The sequence below is a fragment of the Prionailurus viverrinus genome, chromosome D1 (genome assembly GCF_022837055.1).
Source record: "Prionailurus viverrinus isolate Anna chromosome D1, UM_Priviv_1.0, whole genome shotgun sequence".
NCBI classification, from domain to species: Eukaryota; Metazoa; Chordata; class Mammalia; order Carnivora; family Felidae; genus Prionailurus; species Prionailurus viverrinus.
Window position 1 is genome coordinate 1,779,910 of NC_062570.1, and position 17,512 is coordinate 1,797,421.

General features: G+C 39.0%; 1 protein-coding gene across 11 annotated transcripts in view; it reads left to right on the forward strand.

Annotated features, from left to right (window-relative positions):
- DYNC2H1 (dynein cytoplasmic 2 heavy chain 1) overlaps positions 1-17,512 on the forward strand; it is a 355,486-nt gene that overhangs the window by 64,354 nt on the left and 273,620 nt on the right. For all 11 annotated transcript variants that reach the window (XM_047878743.1, XM_047878737.1, XM_047878734.1 and 8 more), the window contains 8 exons: positions 299-414; positions 3,364-3,563; positions 5,327-5,591; positions 6,915-7,122; positions 8,850-8,979; positions 14,499-14,654; positions 15,425-15,684; positions 16,522-16,768. In XM_047878743.1, the coding sequence (XP_047734699.1) occupies positions 299-414; positions 3,364-3,563; positions 5,327-5,591; positions 6,915-7,122; positions 8,850-8,979; positions 14,499-14,654; positions 15,425-15,684; positions 16,522-16,768 (1,582 nt within the window). The remainder of the gene's footprint in view (positions 1-298; positions 415-3,363; positions 3,564-5,326; positions 5,592-6,914; positions 7,123-8,849; positions 8,980-14,498; positions 14,655-15,424; positions 15,685-16,521; positions 16,769-17,512) is intronic.

Genomic DNA, 17,512 nt, shown 5'->3' on the forward strand with positions numbered 1-17,512 from the left:
GTGCCAGAAACCGAGGGCCACAGGGCTGGAGTAGAGAGTTTAGGAGTAAAGGTGATAGGCACTTGTCATTTAGTGTCTTCATGAAGGTGATTGGCCAGGTCATGACACGGTTGTCCTGATCCTTGGGAGTCATCCGTCTTCAACACTTTTCTGGAGTGATCGTTTTCTGTGATGGCTCTTTTATATAGATTAATGGAGTATCAGTACCCATTTCTATGTGTCAGTGGTTACCTCTTCAAATACGATGAAAAAGTAATTTCTGGCTGTCATTGCTTTGTGATTTCCATGTCTCTTTAAGGGAACTTTTGACACCTCAGCAGCATTACGACTGGGGTCTGAGAGCCTTGAAGACGGTTCTTCGAGGAAGCGGAGGCCTTCTTAGACAGCTGCAGAGAGCCGGCGGGAAACACAAAGGTAAGGTCTGCGATTCAGATGCGATCTTAGTTTTTATTTTTTTTATTTATTTATTTTTTTTTATAAATTTTTTTTTTTTTCAACATTTTTATTTATTTTTGGGACAGAGAGAGACAGAGCATGAACGGGGGAGGGGCAGAGAGAGAGGGAGACACAGAATCGGAAACAGGCTCCAGGCTCCGAGCCATCAGCCCAGAGCCTGACGCGGGGCTCGAACTCCCAGACCGTGAGATCGTGACCTGGTTGAAGTCGGAGGCTTAACCGACTGCGCCACCCAGGCGCCCCGCGATCTTAGTTTTTAAAATAAACTTTAATTTGGAATAGTTCTAGATTTACGGAAAAGCTGTAAATACAGTAAAGATGGTTTTGAAAACCTGGCCCCGTTTCTCCTGTTGTTAACATCTTACATTAGTGTGCTACATTTATTGCAGCTAGTGGACCGATATTGAGAGGTTATTTTTTCAGCAAAGTCCATACTTCATTCACGTTTTCTCTAGTTCTTACCCAGTATCCTTAACTTTTAACTGTGCATTAGATACTAAATAGTTGTGATATATAGAAGAATCATCTAGTCCACTTCTTGGCCTTTGATGTGTGGTAGAATCACCTAGAAGGTTGTTAAAACACTGGTGTTGGACCCTTACTCCCAGCTTCCTGATTCTGTAGGTCTGGAGCAGAGCCTGAGAATTTCACTGGTCTGAAAATGAGAACAGAAACCATAGAAACACATAGGGATTTTCTTTTTTTCTTTTTTTTCTTTTTTCGAGTTTATTATTTGAGAGTGAGAGTGTGTGTGAGCAGGGAAGAGGCAGAGAGAGAGGGAGAGAGAGAGAATCCTAAGCAGGCTCCATGCTGTCAGCACAGAGCCCAAAACGGGGCTCGAACTCACAAAATGTGAGATCATAACTTGAGCTGAAACCAAGAGTTGGACACTCAAACAACTGAGCCAACCAGGGGCTCTGGGATGATTTTCTCTTTCAAAGAGATAGTATGCCAAACAAAATTGCCCTTTAAAAAAATCTTAAGATTACCGAGAAAAAACCCTTTTAGCCTTAAAATAATTTTACAGTGAAGTTTAAAAGGTAGCATCCCATTGTTTCGTCTTACTTACTGTGGTACATTTGTCTATACTTGGAAACTGAGGCTCGTGTATTAATATTAACTAACGTCCAGACTTGATGTGTATTTCACCCGTTTAGTCATTAATGTCCTCTGTGTTTGAGGATCGGATCTAGGGTGCATTTAGTCATCATGTCTCCTTAGTCTCCTCGGCCCTGTGACCGTTTCCCCTTGTGTTTTGTTTCCACGACCCTCGCATTCTTTAAGAGTACTGGTCACATGTCATGTAGACTCTTCCTCAGTCTGGGTTTTTTTGTGATGTTTTTCTCATGATTAGACCTGGTTTTCCACATTGGGAAGGAAGAGCAGAGAGTGAAGGGCCTGTCACATCACATCACATCCTATCCGTGGGTACACAATGACCACATGACGTCATTGGTGATGTTCACCTTCATTGAGTATTGTGGTGGTATTTGCCGGGTTTCTCCAATGTGATAGTAACTGTACAGTTACTGTTTCCCACTTTCCCTCCCGTACTCTTTAGAAGCTGGTTACTGAGTGTGGCTCACCTTCTAAGTGGGGTGCAAGGACTAAACTTGATCCTTTAGCGCAAGGAGTATTTGAAAATATTATTTGAAACTCTTCTGTAAGATTTGTCTCTTCCCTATTTATGTATTTATTAAATCATCTATTCGCATCAGTTTGAACTCATGATATTTTATTGTACTTTACCACCTTTTTTTCCTATTTACATAAAATAAATTATTCCCCCTCACCCATGGATGTGTGCTTTCATGAAAGGCTGAATATTCAGCTCTTCACATGCCAGTAAAACTAAGTTAAAACACTGAAAATAAGACAACATAGAAAAAGGGACCATGTGAAATTATCTATTTGGACTTAAAATGATCAGAGTCTACATATTAGAAAAGGAAGTTGCTTTAGCTTTATTATTGGGTTGGCATTTGCCAGGGAAGATAGTCATTTGGTGAGTTGCTTAAATTACTGTTTTTCTGTTGTCTGTCTCTGCTGATTGTTGAGAAATGTTGAAACCATACCTGTAGTAATCAAAATGGCTTATTAACGAGTTCAGTGCTTAAACTCCAGTATGGCCACGCCTCTTTGCCTACAGTTAAATATGGGAATATTAAGCAATTTTGGAGAAATATTGGACTTTAAAAGATAGTTTCTTGCCTTCATAGATATGTGTTATCAATCTGCAGCTAATTATTATCCTTGAAAAAATAAGAATCTAACAATGATATTAGCGTTTGTATTTGTTTAAGGGATGGATTTGTGAACAGTTCTGAGTAAGGCTGATTAAAAATTATTGCTCAGTTTGTTAGTTGTTAGTCTCGGGACTTAATATCTCTGGGGGGGGGGCAGTTTTGGTATATTTGGAGGCACTTGAGTCTGGAATGCATTGGTCTGGGTGTGAATCCCAGCTCTAATACTGCTGTGCCTTCACAGGTATATCGCTTGATCCCTTAGAGATTCGTTATTCTCATATATAAAATCAGAGTAAAAATGGCAATACCCCCTTACTTGATGCACTTATTATAAGGATCACATACAAATGGTAAAGTTTTATACAAATATAAGTGATCGTGATTTTTATTATTGATTAAAGTCTGGCAATGCTGGGACTCAAGTTCTGCGGAAGAGAGTCCCGAGCTGTACCTTGGGATCTTTATTTCTCAGCAGACAAGACAGTAAGTAAGGTGAGCATGCCAGTTCCCGTGGTAGCATGTGGCTTTAACCGTTTCTAGGTTCTTGCACATCTATGTCATAACTAATAATGCGTATCATAGTTCTCAACGACTGGTTTACAGTCACTGAAACTTTCTGAAGTCAGTAACTAACCATTTTAAAATGAAACTTTTTCTCTAGTTGATGAAAGTCATATTGTGGTACAAGCATTGAGGCTTAATACAATGTCAAAGTTTACATTTGCTGATTGCGCACGGTTTGATGCACTGATTAAAGATGTATTTCCTGGGATCGACTTTAAAGAAGTAGAATATGATGAGCTCAGGTCTGCGTTACAGCATGTCTTCGAGGAAGCCAATTATGAAATCATACCAAATCAGGTACCTGTCAAGAATATTTTATAATATGTTGATCCTTTCTTTTGGCTACTTCCTTATTAATAATCTTTATCTTTTATCTGTCCATTTTGTTTTATTGTTTAAAAAAAATTTTTTTTAATGTTTCTTTATTTTTGAGACAGAGACAGACAGAGCATGAACAGGGGAGGGTAGAGAGAGAGGGAGACACAGAATCCAAAGCAGGCTCGGGGCTCCAGGCTCCAGGCTGTCAGCACAGAGCCTCATGCGGGGCTTGAACTCACAGACCGTGAGATTGTGACCTGAGCTGAAGTCGGACGCTCAACTGCCTGAGCCACCCAGGCGCCCCTTATCTGTCCATTTTAATCTTGCTAACTCGGGGAAGCCTTCCCTGATCTTTGAGTCCACATTAGGTTTCCTTGCTGAGTATTTTCATTACTTCTTTATGTGTACTTATTAATGCTTAATTGTATGTTTGACTAATACTGATTTTCCCCACCAGATATTAGTGTTCATGGAAGGTGGAATCCATGTCTCTTTTCACTCAGTATTTTACTCCTAGTGCCTGTTACAGAGCCTGGCACATAATAAGTCATTATTTTAACGTTTGTTTATTTTTGAGAGACAGAGACTGAGTGCGAGTGGGGGAGGGGCAGAGAGAGAGGGAGACACAGAATCCGAAGCAGCTCCGGGCTCCGAGCTGTCAGCACAGAGCCTGATATGGGGTTCGAACTCACGAACTGTGAGATCATGACCTGACCTGAAGTTGGGCATTTAACTGACTGAGCCACCCGGGTACCCCTACATTTTTTTTTTTTTTAATGTTTATTCAGTTTCGAGAGAGAGAGAGAGAGAGAGAGAGCGAGCGAGCATGAGCAGGGGAGGGGCAGAGAGAGAGAGTGAGAGTGGGACACACAGAATCTGAAGCAGGCTCCAGGCTCCGAACTGTCAGCACAGAGACTGATGTGGGACTCGAACCCACAAACTGTGAGATTATGACATGAGCTGAAGTTGGATGCTTAACTGACTCACCCACCAGGTGCCCCAGCCTGGCATATAATAGACCATCATGCATATTTTTGATAATTGACTACATTACTTCTGATGTTTTACTTTGATTATTTCTTTTTTTTTTTTCAACATTTATTTATTTTTGGGACAGAGAGAGACAGAGCATGAATGGGTGAGAGGCAGAGAGAGAGGGAGACACAGAATCGGAAATAGGCTCCAGGCTCTGAGCCATCAGCCCAGAGCCCGACGCGGGGCTCGAACTCATGGACCGCGAGATCGTGACCTGGCTGAAGTCGGACGCTTAACTGACTGCGCCACCCAGGCGCCCCTACTTTGATGATTTCTTAGGAGAAATTCTTTTTAGTAGCTTTTGTATGTAGCGCAAGTGTGTGTTCAAAATGAACATTTTTCCCTCAGGTTTTATCTCCCCTTTTTTTTTTTTTTTTTTTTGGGAGATACAGGACATAAATGAATGCATCAGCAAGTGAATAAAATAATGAATATATTTGAATGAATGAGTGAAGAAAATAACATATTGTATTGTCCAATGACTTGGGAAGCATACTTGTTTCTTTTAAAGAAATACTGGATTTAAAGATGACCCTGCAAATGTGTTCAGATTTAGGTGTACTCTTATTTAAGGCTGTATCTTACACTGAAGAAATCAAAGACTTAATTTTATGTGTTTGGAATAGGACAGTTGTTAGAGAGTGAGAACAGGACTGTGCATGATTATGTTCTATTAGCCATATTCAAACATGTCTCCTTTCTACTAGATCAAGAAGGCTTTAGAATTGTATGAGCAGTTACGCCAGAGGATGGGAGTGGTCATTGTTGGTCCAAGTGGTGCTGGAAAGTCAACCCTTTGGAGGATGTTAAGGGCAGCACTTTGTAGAATTGGCAGAGTGGTGAAACAGTACACCATGAACCCCAAAGCCATGCCTAGACATCAGCTGTTAGGCCACATTGACATGGACACACGGGAATGGTCGGACGGCGTTTTGACAAACAGCGCTCGCCAAGTCGTTCGGGAACCTCAAGGTTGGTCCGTGTCCTGTGACTCCTTGTTCTACTTCATGATTTTTAGAGGATGATAGAATTGTCTTTACTGCTGTCCCTCTCAAGTCTTACATGTGACCCTAAACTGCCTCGTAAACGATGTTGTTTGGTATTTTATTTCAGAGGGACCCAACATGTGCTGTCATGTTGACCTCCACACTATAGGAGCTTCCGTTAGAATAGAAACTCAGAGTAGGCTGGGTGACGTGTGATTCACAACTACATTAATATACTGAAAAAAAAATAAAATCTTTGCTGGGTTGATGCATTACTTAGTACCTCATAAATAAGCAAGATGACAAATTTTTATTTGGGATTAAAATTGGTTGTGTGTGTGTATGTGAACACTTGTCACTCATTAATTTCAATACAGTGCTTTGAATAATTTTGAAAATTTAAGTCGTAAAACTGTAGACTTCCTGGTCTCAAATGTCTGACTTGATCTTTAAAAGAATTTTTGGCCAGGGTCTGAGAAGACTCTCCAGTTTTTGGTAGATTGTAATTAACAGTTGTTTTTCTAAGCCCATGAGTGAAACGTTTAGAACTCTGTGACACTAGAAGAGATTTCAGTGAGGTTTTTCATTTTCACTGTAGTTAATAATATCACACTGGGGCAAATCCAGACATTGCCTGTATTTACTTTTCACACTTTCATTGGTGATAGTTTCTTCTTTGACGGTTTCACATGTCCAAGTTCAAGTTGAAACTGCTCTCAGTTTAGGAAGGATGGATAAAAAAAAAAGGTTTGTCTCTGAAAGGACCTCTGTACACAGCGCTGCTTCTCCCCTTTGAGGTCACCTTTTTATATACCGAAGAAATCAGGTGAGTTTTGTATTTCTCAGGTAGGATGCTAAAAATGGACTTCCTGTATTTTCTACAAGAGATGTGACGTAGCAAGCACTCATACATTCTTAGGACGTGGCGGAAGACAAGGGTGTGGACAATATGTGCCAAGGTCACGGGGCGGGTAATCCCCAAGTCTTGCACACCATCTTGTGTTTAGCGAGATTCCAGTTCTGTGTGTTGGTGGGTGAGTAGAACGTTACCACACGGTATGTAACCAGGTCTCTGGCCACCTGAGCCAGGACTTCCTGTGGGTGTCCAGCCTCCAGGACGTTTGTAGTGCAGATTCACGTGGAAAATGTCAGCTTGTTCAACTTGTGCTCCTGGTGTTCTGGCGCAGTAATATAAAATCACACTTCCTGGACATTACTTCTAAAGAAGAAGATAATTATTTTATTGCTTATTTTTAATTGTCATCACTGCACGTATTTGTGTTTTACCTCTTTTTTGTTTGGAAAACAGATGTCAGCTCATGGATAATATGTGACGGCGATATTGACCCTGAATGGATAGAATCTCTGAATTCTGTTCTGGATGACAATCGACTCCTCACTATGCCCAGTGGAGAAAGGATTCAGTTCGGCCCAAATGTTAACTTTGTGTTTGAAACTCATGATTTAAGTTGTGCCTCGCCAGCCACAATATCTAGAATGGGCATGATCTTTCTTAGGTAAACCATAAGGGCATTTGCGAGTATTATATTAGGATATTCTTCAGTTATTAGTTTGGTTTCATAGCTAAGTGAAGTAAGTGTTGTATGAATAGTATATAAATATGCATTTTCCTCATTTTTGATTAGCTTCTTTTCTTACTGGGTTTTAATTCATTCAGAGAGTTTCTGTTTTATTGCGGTTAAATTGTTTGAGCAGTTCAGGCATAGTACAGTTATAAAATATTTTTGTTTGCTTAAGTGAAAAAGTAATTGGTTTTGTTTTCTCTTTTTTTTAAAGTTTATTTCTTAAAGAGACAGAGACAGCATGAATGGGGGGTGGGCAGAGAGAGAGGGAGAGAGAGAGTCCCAAGCGGGCTCTGAACTATCAGCGGGCTCTGAACTACCAACGTGGAGCTCGAACTCATGAAACTACGAGATAATGACCTGAGCTGAAACCAAGTCACATGCTCAACCGACTGAGCCACCCAGGCGCCTTCCCTCCCGTTTTTTAAAAGTATTGTCCCTCTTTTTTTTTAAAGTTTATTTATTTTGAGAGAGAGTACATGTAGGGGAGGGCCAGAGAGAAAAAGACAGGGAGAGAATCCCCAGCAGGCTCTGTCCTGTCACTGTAGAGGCCGACTTGGGGCTCGAACTCATGACTGTGAAGTCATGATCTGACCTGAAACCAAGAGTTGGATGCCCAACTGAGTGAGCCCCCCAGTTGCCCCACTATTCCTTTGTTTAAATGTTAGAACTAAGTGCAAAGAAGTGAACATACTAGATATGAGCTAGAGGCTAATCATCTAAAACTAAGTAGCAATATTTTTATCATAGATCTTAGATTGATAGAATTTTAGGGCTAACCTAGGATGAATAGGCCCTGTGGTACAGCCTTTTGTTTCACAACTGGAAACCTCTTCACTTAATGTTTTCTTTCTTCCTCAGCATGTTTGGAAGAGGCTTGAAGAACAAATATGAAGAATAAGCTGATTTTAGAAATCATGTACAGTAGTCGCATATGAGAACATCAACATTGCAGGGAATGGCAAAATATTGAGCCCTTGTCAATTCTAAAATTATTAATCTAGCAGTTGTGTTTGCCATCGTTTTTTATAGTTATTTAAGCTATAGTTTTGAATAAGATGTTAGTGTTTAATTTAATTCATTGGATGTGACATATAATTAGGTGCTTTGCTAAAAGAATCCTATTTTACTTCGGGAAGATCTTTGAGTTTTAATTAGTGGCATGAGAATTTAGGTAGTTGGCCTTTTTTGGGATAGAGAAGAAAAAATATTTTTAAAGATCTGCATTAAGGTACAGGTGTCCTTGAACTCTGTTGTGTGTTTGAATCACCCAGAAATTTTGTTAGAGTGGAGATTTTGTTCCACTAAGTCTGGGATGGGACTTGGGATTCTCTGTTTCTTTGTTCCTAAGGATTTAGATCAGGTTTTGGCTAACCTGCGTGTATGTAATTCCTCTTTAATTTGTGTTTATAATATTGATGAAATTTATTTGCTTTATTTTACAGAAAATGACATATGTATATATGTATACATATGTGTGTGTGTACATATATCACTAATATACACACACATATACATATGGAAATAATTAAAATCAAGTCTCATATATAAGCAGATACAATACCTGTAGAATAATGTTTATTGGAGCAGGAGTTTATTTTGAAAGCACACTGACAATGTCTTCTTAAATAATTTCTTACATGTTTGTTAATCTATTTCAGCGATGAAGAGACAGACGTTAATTCTCTGATAAAATCTTGGTTGAAGAATCAGCCTCCTAGTTATAGGAATAATCTTGAGAGCTGGATTGGAGATTACTTTGAAAAGGCTTTACAGTGGGTTCTGAAGCAGGTAAGTTAGCCATAATATTTCATAATTAACCATTTAGGCAAGAAGAATAACGATGAAGAGTGATGCTCAGCCAGGATGTGGGGTACAGGGACAGCTAGGTGTCCTCATTGCTCTCCTGCTCTTTGTCTTGGCTTTTAACTTTTTACTATAGTAATCTTTTTTTCCCTTCAAATTTTTATTTAACTTCTAGTCAGTTAACATACAGTGCGATATTGGTTTCAGGAGTAGAATTCATGATTCATCACTTAACATCACCCAGGGCTCATCACAGCGAGTGCCCTCCTTAGTCCCCATCCCTCACCCACCTCCCTCCATCAGTACGGTCTCTCTCCCGCAAATAAATAAATAAATGAATAAATGAATAAATGAATGAATGAATGAATAAATGAATAAATGAATAAATACCTTAAAGAAATAAAAAAAACAGAGTCTCTTATGGTTTGTTTCCTCCTCTTCTCTCCCCACTTCCCACATGTTCATCTGTTTTGTTTACTAAATTCCAGATATGAGTGAAATCATATGATATTTGTCTTTCTCTGTCTTATTTTGTTAGCAGAATACACTAGCTCCATCCACATCATTTCAAATGGCAAGATTTCATTCGTTTTGATGGCTGAGTAATACTCCATTGTGTCTCTGTGTATGTGTGTGTGTGTGTGTGTATATACACACCACATCTTCTTTATCCATTCATCTGTCCATGGAGAAATGGGCTCTTTACATAATTTGGCTACTGTTGATAGTGCTGCTATAAACATTGGGGTACATGTACCCCACTGAATCAGTATTTTTGTATCCTTTGTGTAAATACCCAGTAGTGCAATTGCTGGGTCATAGGGTAGTTCTATTTTTAATTTTTTGAGGAACTTCCATACTTCTTTCCAGAGTGGCTGCACCAGTTTGCATTCCCACCAGCAGTGCAAGAGAGATCCTCTTTCTCTGCATGTTCGCCAACCTCTATTGTTGCCTGAGTTCTTAACGTTAGCCGTTCTGACAGGTGTGAGGTGGTATCTCATTGTGGTTTTGATTTGTATTTCCTGTATGATGAGTGATGTTGAGCATTTTTCCATGTGTCAGTTGGTGATCTGGATGTCTTCTTTGGATAAGTGTCTATTCGTGTCTTTTGCCCATTTCTTCACTGGATTATTTGGTTTTTGGGTGTTGAGTTTGATAAGTTCTGTATAGATTTTGGATACTAACCGTTTATCAGATACGTCGTTTGCAAATATCTTCTCCCATTCTGTAGGCTGCCTTATAGTTTTGCTGACTGTTTCCTTCACTGTGTAGAAGCTTTTTATCTTGATGACGTCCCAATAGTTCATGTTTGCTTTTGTTTCCCTTGCCTCCAGAGTCGTGTTAAGTAAGAACTTGCTGAGGCCAACATCAGAGAGGTTTTCCTTCATCCATTTTGAGTTTATTTTTGTGTGTGGTGTAAGAAAGTGGTCCAGGTTCATTCTTCTGCATGTCGCTGTCCAGTTTTCCGAGCACCACTTGCTGAAGAGACTGTCTTTATTCTGTTGGATATTCTTTCCTGCTTTGTCAGAGATTAGTTGGACATACTGTTGTGGGTCCATTTCGGGTTCTCTATTCTGTTCCATTGATCTCACGGTCTGTTCTTGTGCCAGTGCTATACTTTCTTGATGATTACAGCTTTGTAGTATAGCTTGAAGTCTGGGATTGTGATACCTCCTGCTTTGGTTTTCTTTTTCAAGATCGCTTTGGGTATTCGGGATCTTTTCTGGTTCCATATAGATTTTAGGATTGTTTGTTCTAGCTCTGTGAAGAATGCAGGTGTTATTTTGTTAGGGATTGCATTGAATGTTGTGTAGATTGCTTTGGATAGTGTAGACATTTTAACAATATTTGTACTTCCTATCCATGAGCATGGAATGTTTTCCCATTTCTTTGTGTCCTCTTCAACTTCTCTCATAAGTGTTCTGTAGTTTTCAGAGTACAGATCTTCTACCTCTTTGGATAGGTTTGTTCCTAGATATGGTTTTTGGTGCAGTTGCAAATGGGATCAATTCCTTGGTTATTTTATTAATTTACTTTTTTTGCTGCTGCATTATTAGTGTATAAAAATGCAACTGGTTTCTGTACGTTGATTTTGTATCCTGAAATTTTGTTGAGTTCATGTATTCTAGCAATTGTTTTTTTGTGGAGTCTTTTGGGTTTTCTTCGTAGAGTATCATGTCATCTACAAATAGTGAAAGTTTGACTTCTTTGGCGATTTGGATGCCTTGTTGTTGCTGTTGTCTAATTGCTGAGGCTAGGACTTTCAGTAGTATGGTAGATTGTAACTGTGGGAGTGGACATCCTTGTCTTGTTCCTGACAACGGCTCTCACTTTTTCCCCATTGAAGATGATACAAGCTGTGGGTTTTTCACATATGGCCTTTATGATGTTGATATATGTCCCATCTATCCCTACGTTGTTGAGGGTTTTTATCAAAAAAAGATGCTATATTTTGTCAAATGCTTTTTCTGCATCTATTGACAGGATCATATGGTTTTTATCAATCCTTTATTGTGGTATATCACGTTGATTGATTTGCAAATATTGAACCACCCCAGCAGCCCAGGAATAGATCGCACTTGACCATGGTGAATAATTTATTTAATCTGTTGGATTTGATTTGCTAGTATCTTGTTGAGAATTTGTTATGGTAGTCTTAAGACACTTTAATTCTCTGACCTACACTATCTTGAACTGCTTACCTAAAAATCTTGACTAGTGGAATCTCTCATGTTTCTAGTAAAACCACCTTGCTGTTACATTTCACTGACAATAAGTACCAGCATATATTTCATGCTAAAAACTATGTCAAGTTAATACTACAGTAGAAAAAGGGTGATGAGTTATTTACAATGTTATTAGAAACATCTGTTTATTCAAAAAATTAATGGGTATCTAGTATACGTATCAAGCATAGGACTATATAAGACTTTAAGAGGTGGACATTAATCGGACAGTCTGTTTCCTTGGGGAGGGATTTGCCTAATGGAGAAAAATGAGATGTAGAAAAATAAACAGGATGAAAAGAGTGTTACCATCCTCCAGAAGAGTTCAAAAAGTTGATAACACTTAGTTCTGAATTTGAAGCATGAATAGAAGTTTGACGTGCACAGAAGACAATGTAGGGCTTTCCGATATTCTATACGATTTTTTCAGTTTTTTTTTCTTGTATGTCATTGTTTCTATGAAAAATGTAAACATATAAAAAAGTAGAGGAAATAGGTAGCATTGAAAGTACTTTTTGAAATTATCTGATTGTTAACCTGAAGTTGACTTAGTAGTCATTGTAGAAGGTTGTAGAATGACAGAGAAGTGGAGATCTCACTTGAGTTTTCTCAAGGTGTCTCTTTCCTGTCTGTAAGTATGAGATGGAGGGATAGGGATTTGTGAGGAGAACACGCACATGAATGGGTTCCTGGAGGCCTCGGGGAGAGGACCATTCCTTCCAGCCCTCAGTCTGACAGATCAGTCTCCTCCTTGCTAGTATAACTGCGTGCATTCAACTCCAAGCCCCTTGCAGGGCAGGACCACATTTTATTGTATCCCCAGAACCAAGTACCGTCATGGAGTAATGAATGAATGAGAGTTTATGTACTGCCTTAAATACCTGCTGCCTCCCTTGTAGCAACTTTTCAGCAGATATGTTATTTCATTCATATAAAATATACAGAGCCTAATAAGGCTCTCTAGGACAAATACTTTGAGGTCATCCACTTGTATGCTGTTGATGTTAGAAACAGAAATAGAACACTGGATGGGACAGATTGGTAGGTAGGGGTTTTGTGGCTATAGATACAATGACCAGATAAGATGGTCAAGCCATAGAGTGGATATACCAAAGATTCAGTTAGAAAATACACTGACTGTTTTGAGGTCAGGTCCCTGTTACAGTTTGAAAATTTTTTTATGTGTTGAGACTTCCTTCCTTCTTATTTTGTACTTTGTTCACTGTGTTCACGTTCTGAGAGCTAGACTGTCATGAATACTCCAACCAAATGCTGATTTGATTTTAACTAGAGTTTTTCTTTCTTCTATTAATTCAGCAAATTAGACAATGCAGAAATAAATATATTGCCTTTAAAGTGTAGAACTCTTAGTATGGCTGAGGCAGCTGGATTTCTCCTCATCTTTTCCTTTTTCCTGGTCTTCCTCCCATTTATACAATCTTGTAGAAACACTTCTTTTGCAGGCAGAGTGATCTTGAAAAAAATGCAAATTGGATCTTTTTACCCTCTTATTTAAAACACCTTATAAGTAGTGAAAATAAAATTTGCACCCTTTCCATGGCCTGTGCACTTGTGTATATTCTGGCCCTTGCCCATCCCTTTGACTTCAGCTTACTCTCCTTTGCTTACTCAGGCATAAGCTGCTTTTAATTTCTTACCCACACTGGTGGCTTACATTTGCATATGCTACCCTCTCTGCATGCCCTGCGGATCTCATCCTTCAGGTGTCAGTTTCACTGTCCCCTTTTACAAAGAGGCTTAAGCTCTCTGAGTTACTCTCTTCTCCTCTGTAGCCTTTTTTTTTTTTTAACCGATAATTTTTTTTAGCGTTTATTTTTGAGAGTGAGGGAGAGAGAGAGGGGGAAAGAGAGGGCGCAAGAGAGCACATGGGTATGCGCGCGCAAGCCGGAGGGGGGGCGGTGGTTAAGAGAGAGAAGGAAACACAGACTCCAAAGCAGGCTCCAGGCTCTGAACTATCAGCACAGAGCCCAACGCGGGGCTCGAACCCATGCACCATGAGATCATGACCTGAGCTGAAGTCGGACACTCAACCAACTGAGCCACCCAGGCGCCTTGCTCCTCTGTAGCTTTTACCATAAGTTGTTGACCATGTTCTCTACTGGACGTGAGTGACAGGAACATAAGTTCTCTGTGAAATTCACCTTTTTTTTTTTTTTTTTTTAAAGAAAACACCTAGCACCACATGGACATCCTAATGCATAATTGGGTCTCAGTAAATACTTAGAGATTGAATGAGTGAGAACCTTTACCCCTTTTAACCTCTGGCAGTTACACAGGGGTCCCAGGGGCCCACAGATCAAAGTCATGTACACACTGCACCCCAAAGTTTCATTTTAAAAGTCTGTGTAAAGAGCTAACTTCAGATGTTTTTTTGTGTTAAGTTCACTTTTACGAGCCTTTAATGCCCAGGGTCCTTGATTGAGCCCTTACCTCTAGCTTCCTCTTTATCAGGAAGAGATTATGAGGGACTGTTATTTTCAGACCAGTGATGTACTTTTATATTCTTCAGACTTAGGAAGTAAAGTATATATCTAGTTAAGGACTCTAGCACTTGAAGCTAGAAATAGACAATTGCATTTTTATGATTACATCTTAATTTCAAAATTTATATGTATAAACTGAATCAAATGTAAACTTTCTACACCTTGAATGGAGGGATATATTTAAAGATCATAATTGAAAAGATGTGTGAATGTAAATCTGTGGGTTTCCATGATAATATTTGTTTTTTGTCTGTCCATGGATTTTAATCAACAGAATGACTATGTGGTTGAAACCAGTTTGGTTGGGACTGTGATGAATGGTTTGTCACATCTTCGTGGGTGCAAAAATCATGAGCAGTTTGTTATTAGCCTCATACGGGGGCTTGGTGGAAACCTGAACATGAAATCCCGCCTGGAGTTCACCAAAGAGGTGATGCATATTTAACACATGTGTTCAGTCAGTGTTTTCTTTAATTTTCATCCACTCCTACTTGTCAAAATATAGTGATTGGTACCTGTACTAAGCCTATTACTTTTGAAATGAAGCATTCAATAGAATAATAATGCATTTATCGATATGTACATATAAACATATATACTTACTTTCTCCTTTGAACTAGTTTATGATATTTTATGATTTTATTAAAATTTTATAAAGTAATGTTTTAATAGGCTATAGTTTGGACCATATCTTTATTGTTAGACATGTTTGAGGCTACTTAGCCATATGACTAAATATAATTATTTAAATCATTTTTAATTGTAGAATAATACATATTTTTAATCATGTGCTTAACCAGAACAGTTTTGGCAGTTAAAAATGCCAGAATGGATTCAGCATATTTTCCTTAATAAATTTAAAGGTATATTTCAGAGCCACTGTCCTCCTCTCCCTCTGCCCCTTCCCCACTCACACTCTCTATTTCTCAAAAATAAACATAAAAAAAACCCACGTCATTTAAAAGTTGAATGTATTTATATCTTGGTGTATGTGCAGACTAGATGACTTATATTTTTTGCCTCAGTGATGATTTAGAGAAGAATAATTGACATAAAATGTTATCTTAATTATCAACGATATTTGGTAGCAAATTTTTGTTGTTAAGCTAAGATGACTGACTTTGGGACATTTACTTTGAAGAACTAAAATTTCACATACTCGTGGAGTTGGAGTATCTATCACAACTTTTTCTTCTTAAGGTTTTTACGTGGGCACGAGAGTCTCCTCCAGACCCTCACAAACCAATGGATACCTACTATGACTCAGGTCGGGGGCGACTAGCGTCTTATGTGCTGAAGAAGCCGGAAAACTTGACCGCCGATGATTTCAGCAACAGCCAAACTCTCCCCGTCATTCAGATTCCTGACATGCAGCGAGGCCTGGATTATTTCAAACCCTGGTTAAGTTCTGATACTAAACAGCCATTTATTCTTGTAGGACCAGAAGGATGTGGCAAAGGGTAAGAGCAGAAAAATGTTGACTGAAGTGCATATTGTGGATTTGTACTCCTCTCCTCATGTGAAATCATTTCACAACCCTGTTACCTTTCTTTTGGTTAAAGTAGCATTTACATTTTCATGGAGGACTCTTTCCATTGTCACTACTTGTAGAAATGATACGACTTTAGATTAGATTAGAGAAGAATATATCTTTTTTTTCCTGCCAGGTTATGTGTTTTCTAGGGGAAAGAGAACGATCTGGGAAGATAGTCTTCAAAAGAAAATGAGTGTACAATCACCACAAAAACTGAACCCCTTCGATATATTTACACATTATTATTTGCTTTAGTTATAAAAAATGAATCTTGAAGTTAGCTTTCTACTTAAAAATAGCTTTTATATCAGTGTAATTCAGCTGTTTTTCATGTCTACTGAGTGTAGTTTCTGAAAGGAAAGGATTTCTGAAAGGAAAAGAGACATGGCTTATTTTTAGTAGGAATTTAAAAATTCTATAAAATCATTGTACTTTTTTTTTTTTTTAACTCTTCAACTGTAGGGAACCAGTTGGTATCTTTTGTATGTACTTTATCAAATTAAATTATTTCTGTAAACTTTGTTTTTGCTGAAGGAGTTTCAAGGGTGCTTTAACATACAAATGTATTTTTTTATATTGTAAAAATTAGAAAGTTGCCTGTTTGTTAGGCCACATCCGTGTTTACCACTTTCCCTGTAAACATCATCATATATAATTTAGAAAGTGCAATATTTATAAAAAGAGGAATTTTATGTGGAATATAAGCAGCATGTTATATTTGAGCACGTTCAACACACAAAGGCAAATGTCCTTCCTCTCCCAGGATGCTGCTGAGACACGCCTTTTCCCAGCTCCGGTCCACTCAGATCACCACGGTTCACTGTAGCGCGCAGACCACGCCTCGACACCTCCTGCAGAAGCTGAGCCAGACTTGCCTGGTGATCAGTACCAACACCGGTCGAGTGTACAGACCGAAAGACTGCGAAAGACTTGTTTTGTACTTGAAAGATCTCAACCTGCCCAAGCTGGATAAGTGGGGGACCAGTACTTTGGTTGCTTTCCTACAACAGGTGGGTCTTATTGATTGAATGTTAGGATATAACTGGAAACAACTTAATTTCATTACCTTTCCTTAGAAAACCCGCTTTCCTCCTCAGGGCCGGTTTTGTCCAGTATGTTAATGGAAACTCAACCCCTGACGCATGTAGCGATCTTGTTCCAAGGCTGTCTTTTTCCTTTTTAAAGTTTTTATTTTTAAGTAATATCTCCACCCAACGCAGAGCTTGAACTCACGACCTGAGATCAAGAGTCTCGTGCTGCACCAACTGAGCCAGCCAGGTGCCCCAAAAAGCTACTTTCTTCGACCTTCTTCCTTGTAAAAGTTAGTATTACGTGGAGGTGATACATGACAGGAAGAGTGAAAACAGCCTTGCCCTGTGCTTATTACCTGTCCTTTATTCCTAAATAGCAGGGAAGCAGAAGCTGGGGTGGATGTGGGATTTAGGGGGAGTTGTGGCTTCATTTTTCTTGTAATTCCTTCTTCAGAGAACAGGTAGACTCGTGCCCCTCTCTGGCTTCTTCAGCTCATGGCTCTCCGTCTTTACCTGTGGAATGGCAAAGGTTGGAGACCATATGTTCTGTCAGTGTGGTTTCCATCACATTAGAAGCCCTAAGGTCTACGTTAGAGTTTATTCTGTTTCTGTGGGTTCAAATTTAGCTTTACTATGTAACCGTAGAATATGATACAAAATTTATAGAAGAAAACCAAAATATTTTCCTTATGTTTTTCCTGATTTCTTTTACTTTTTTCCCGA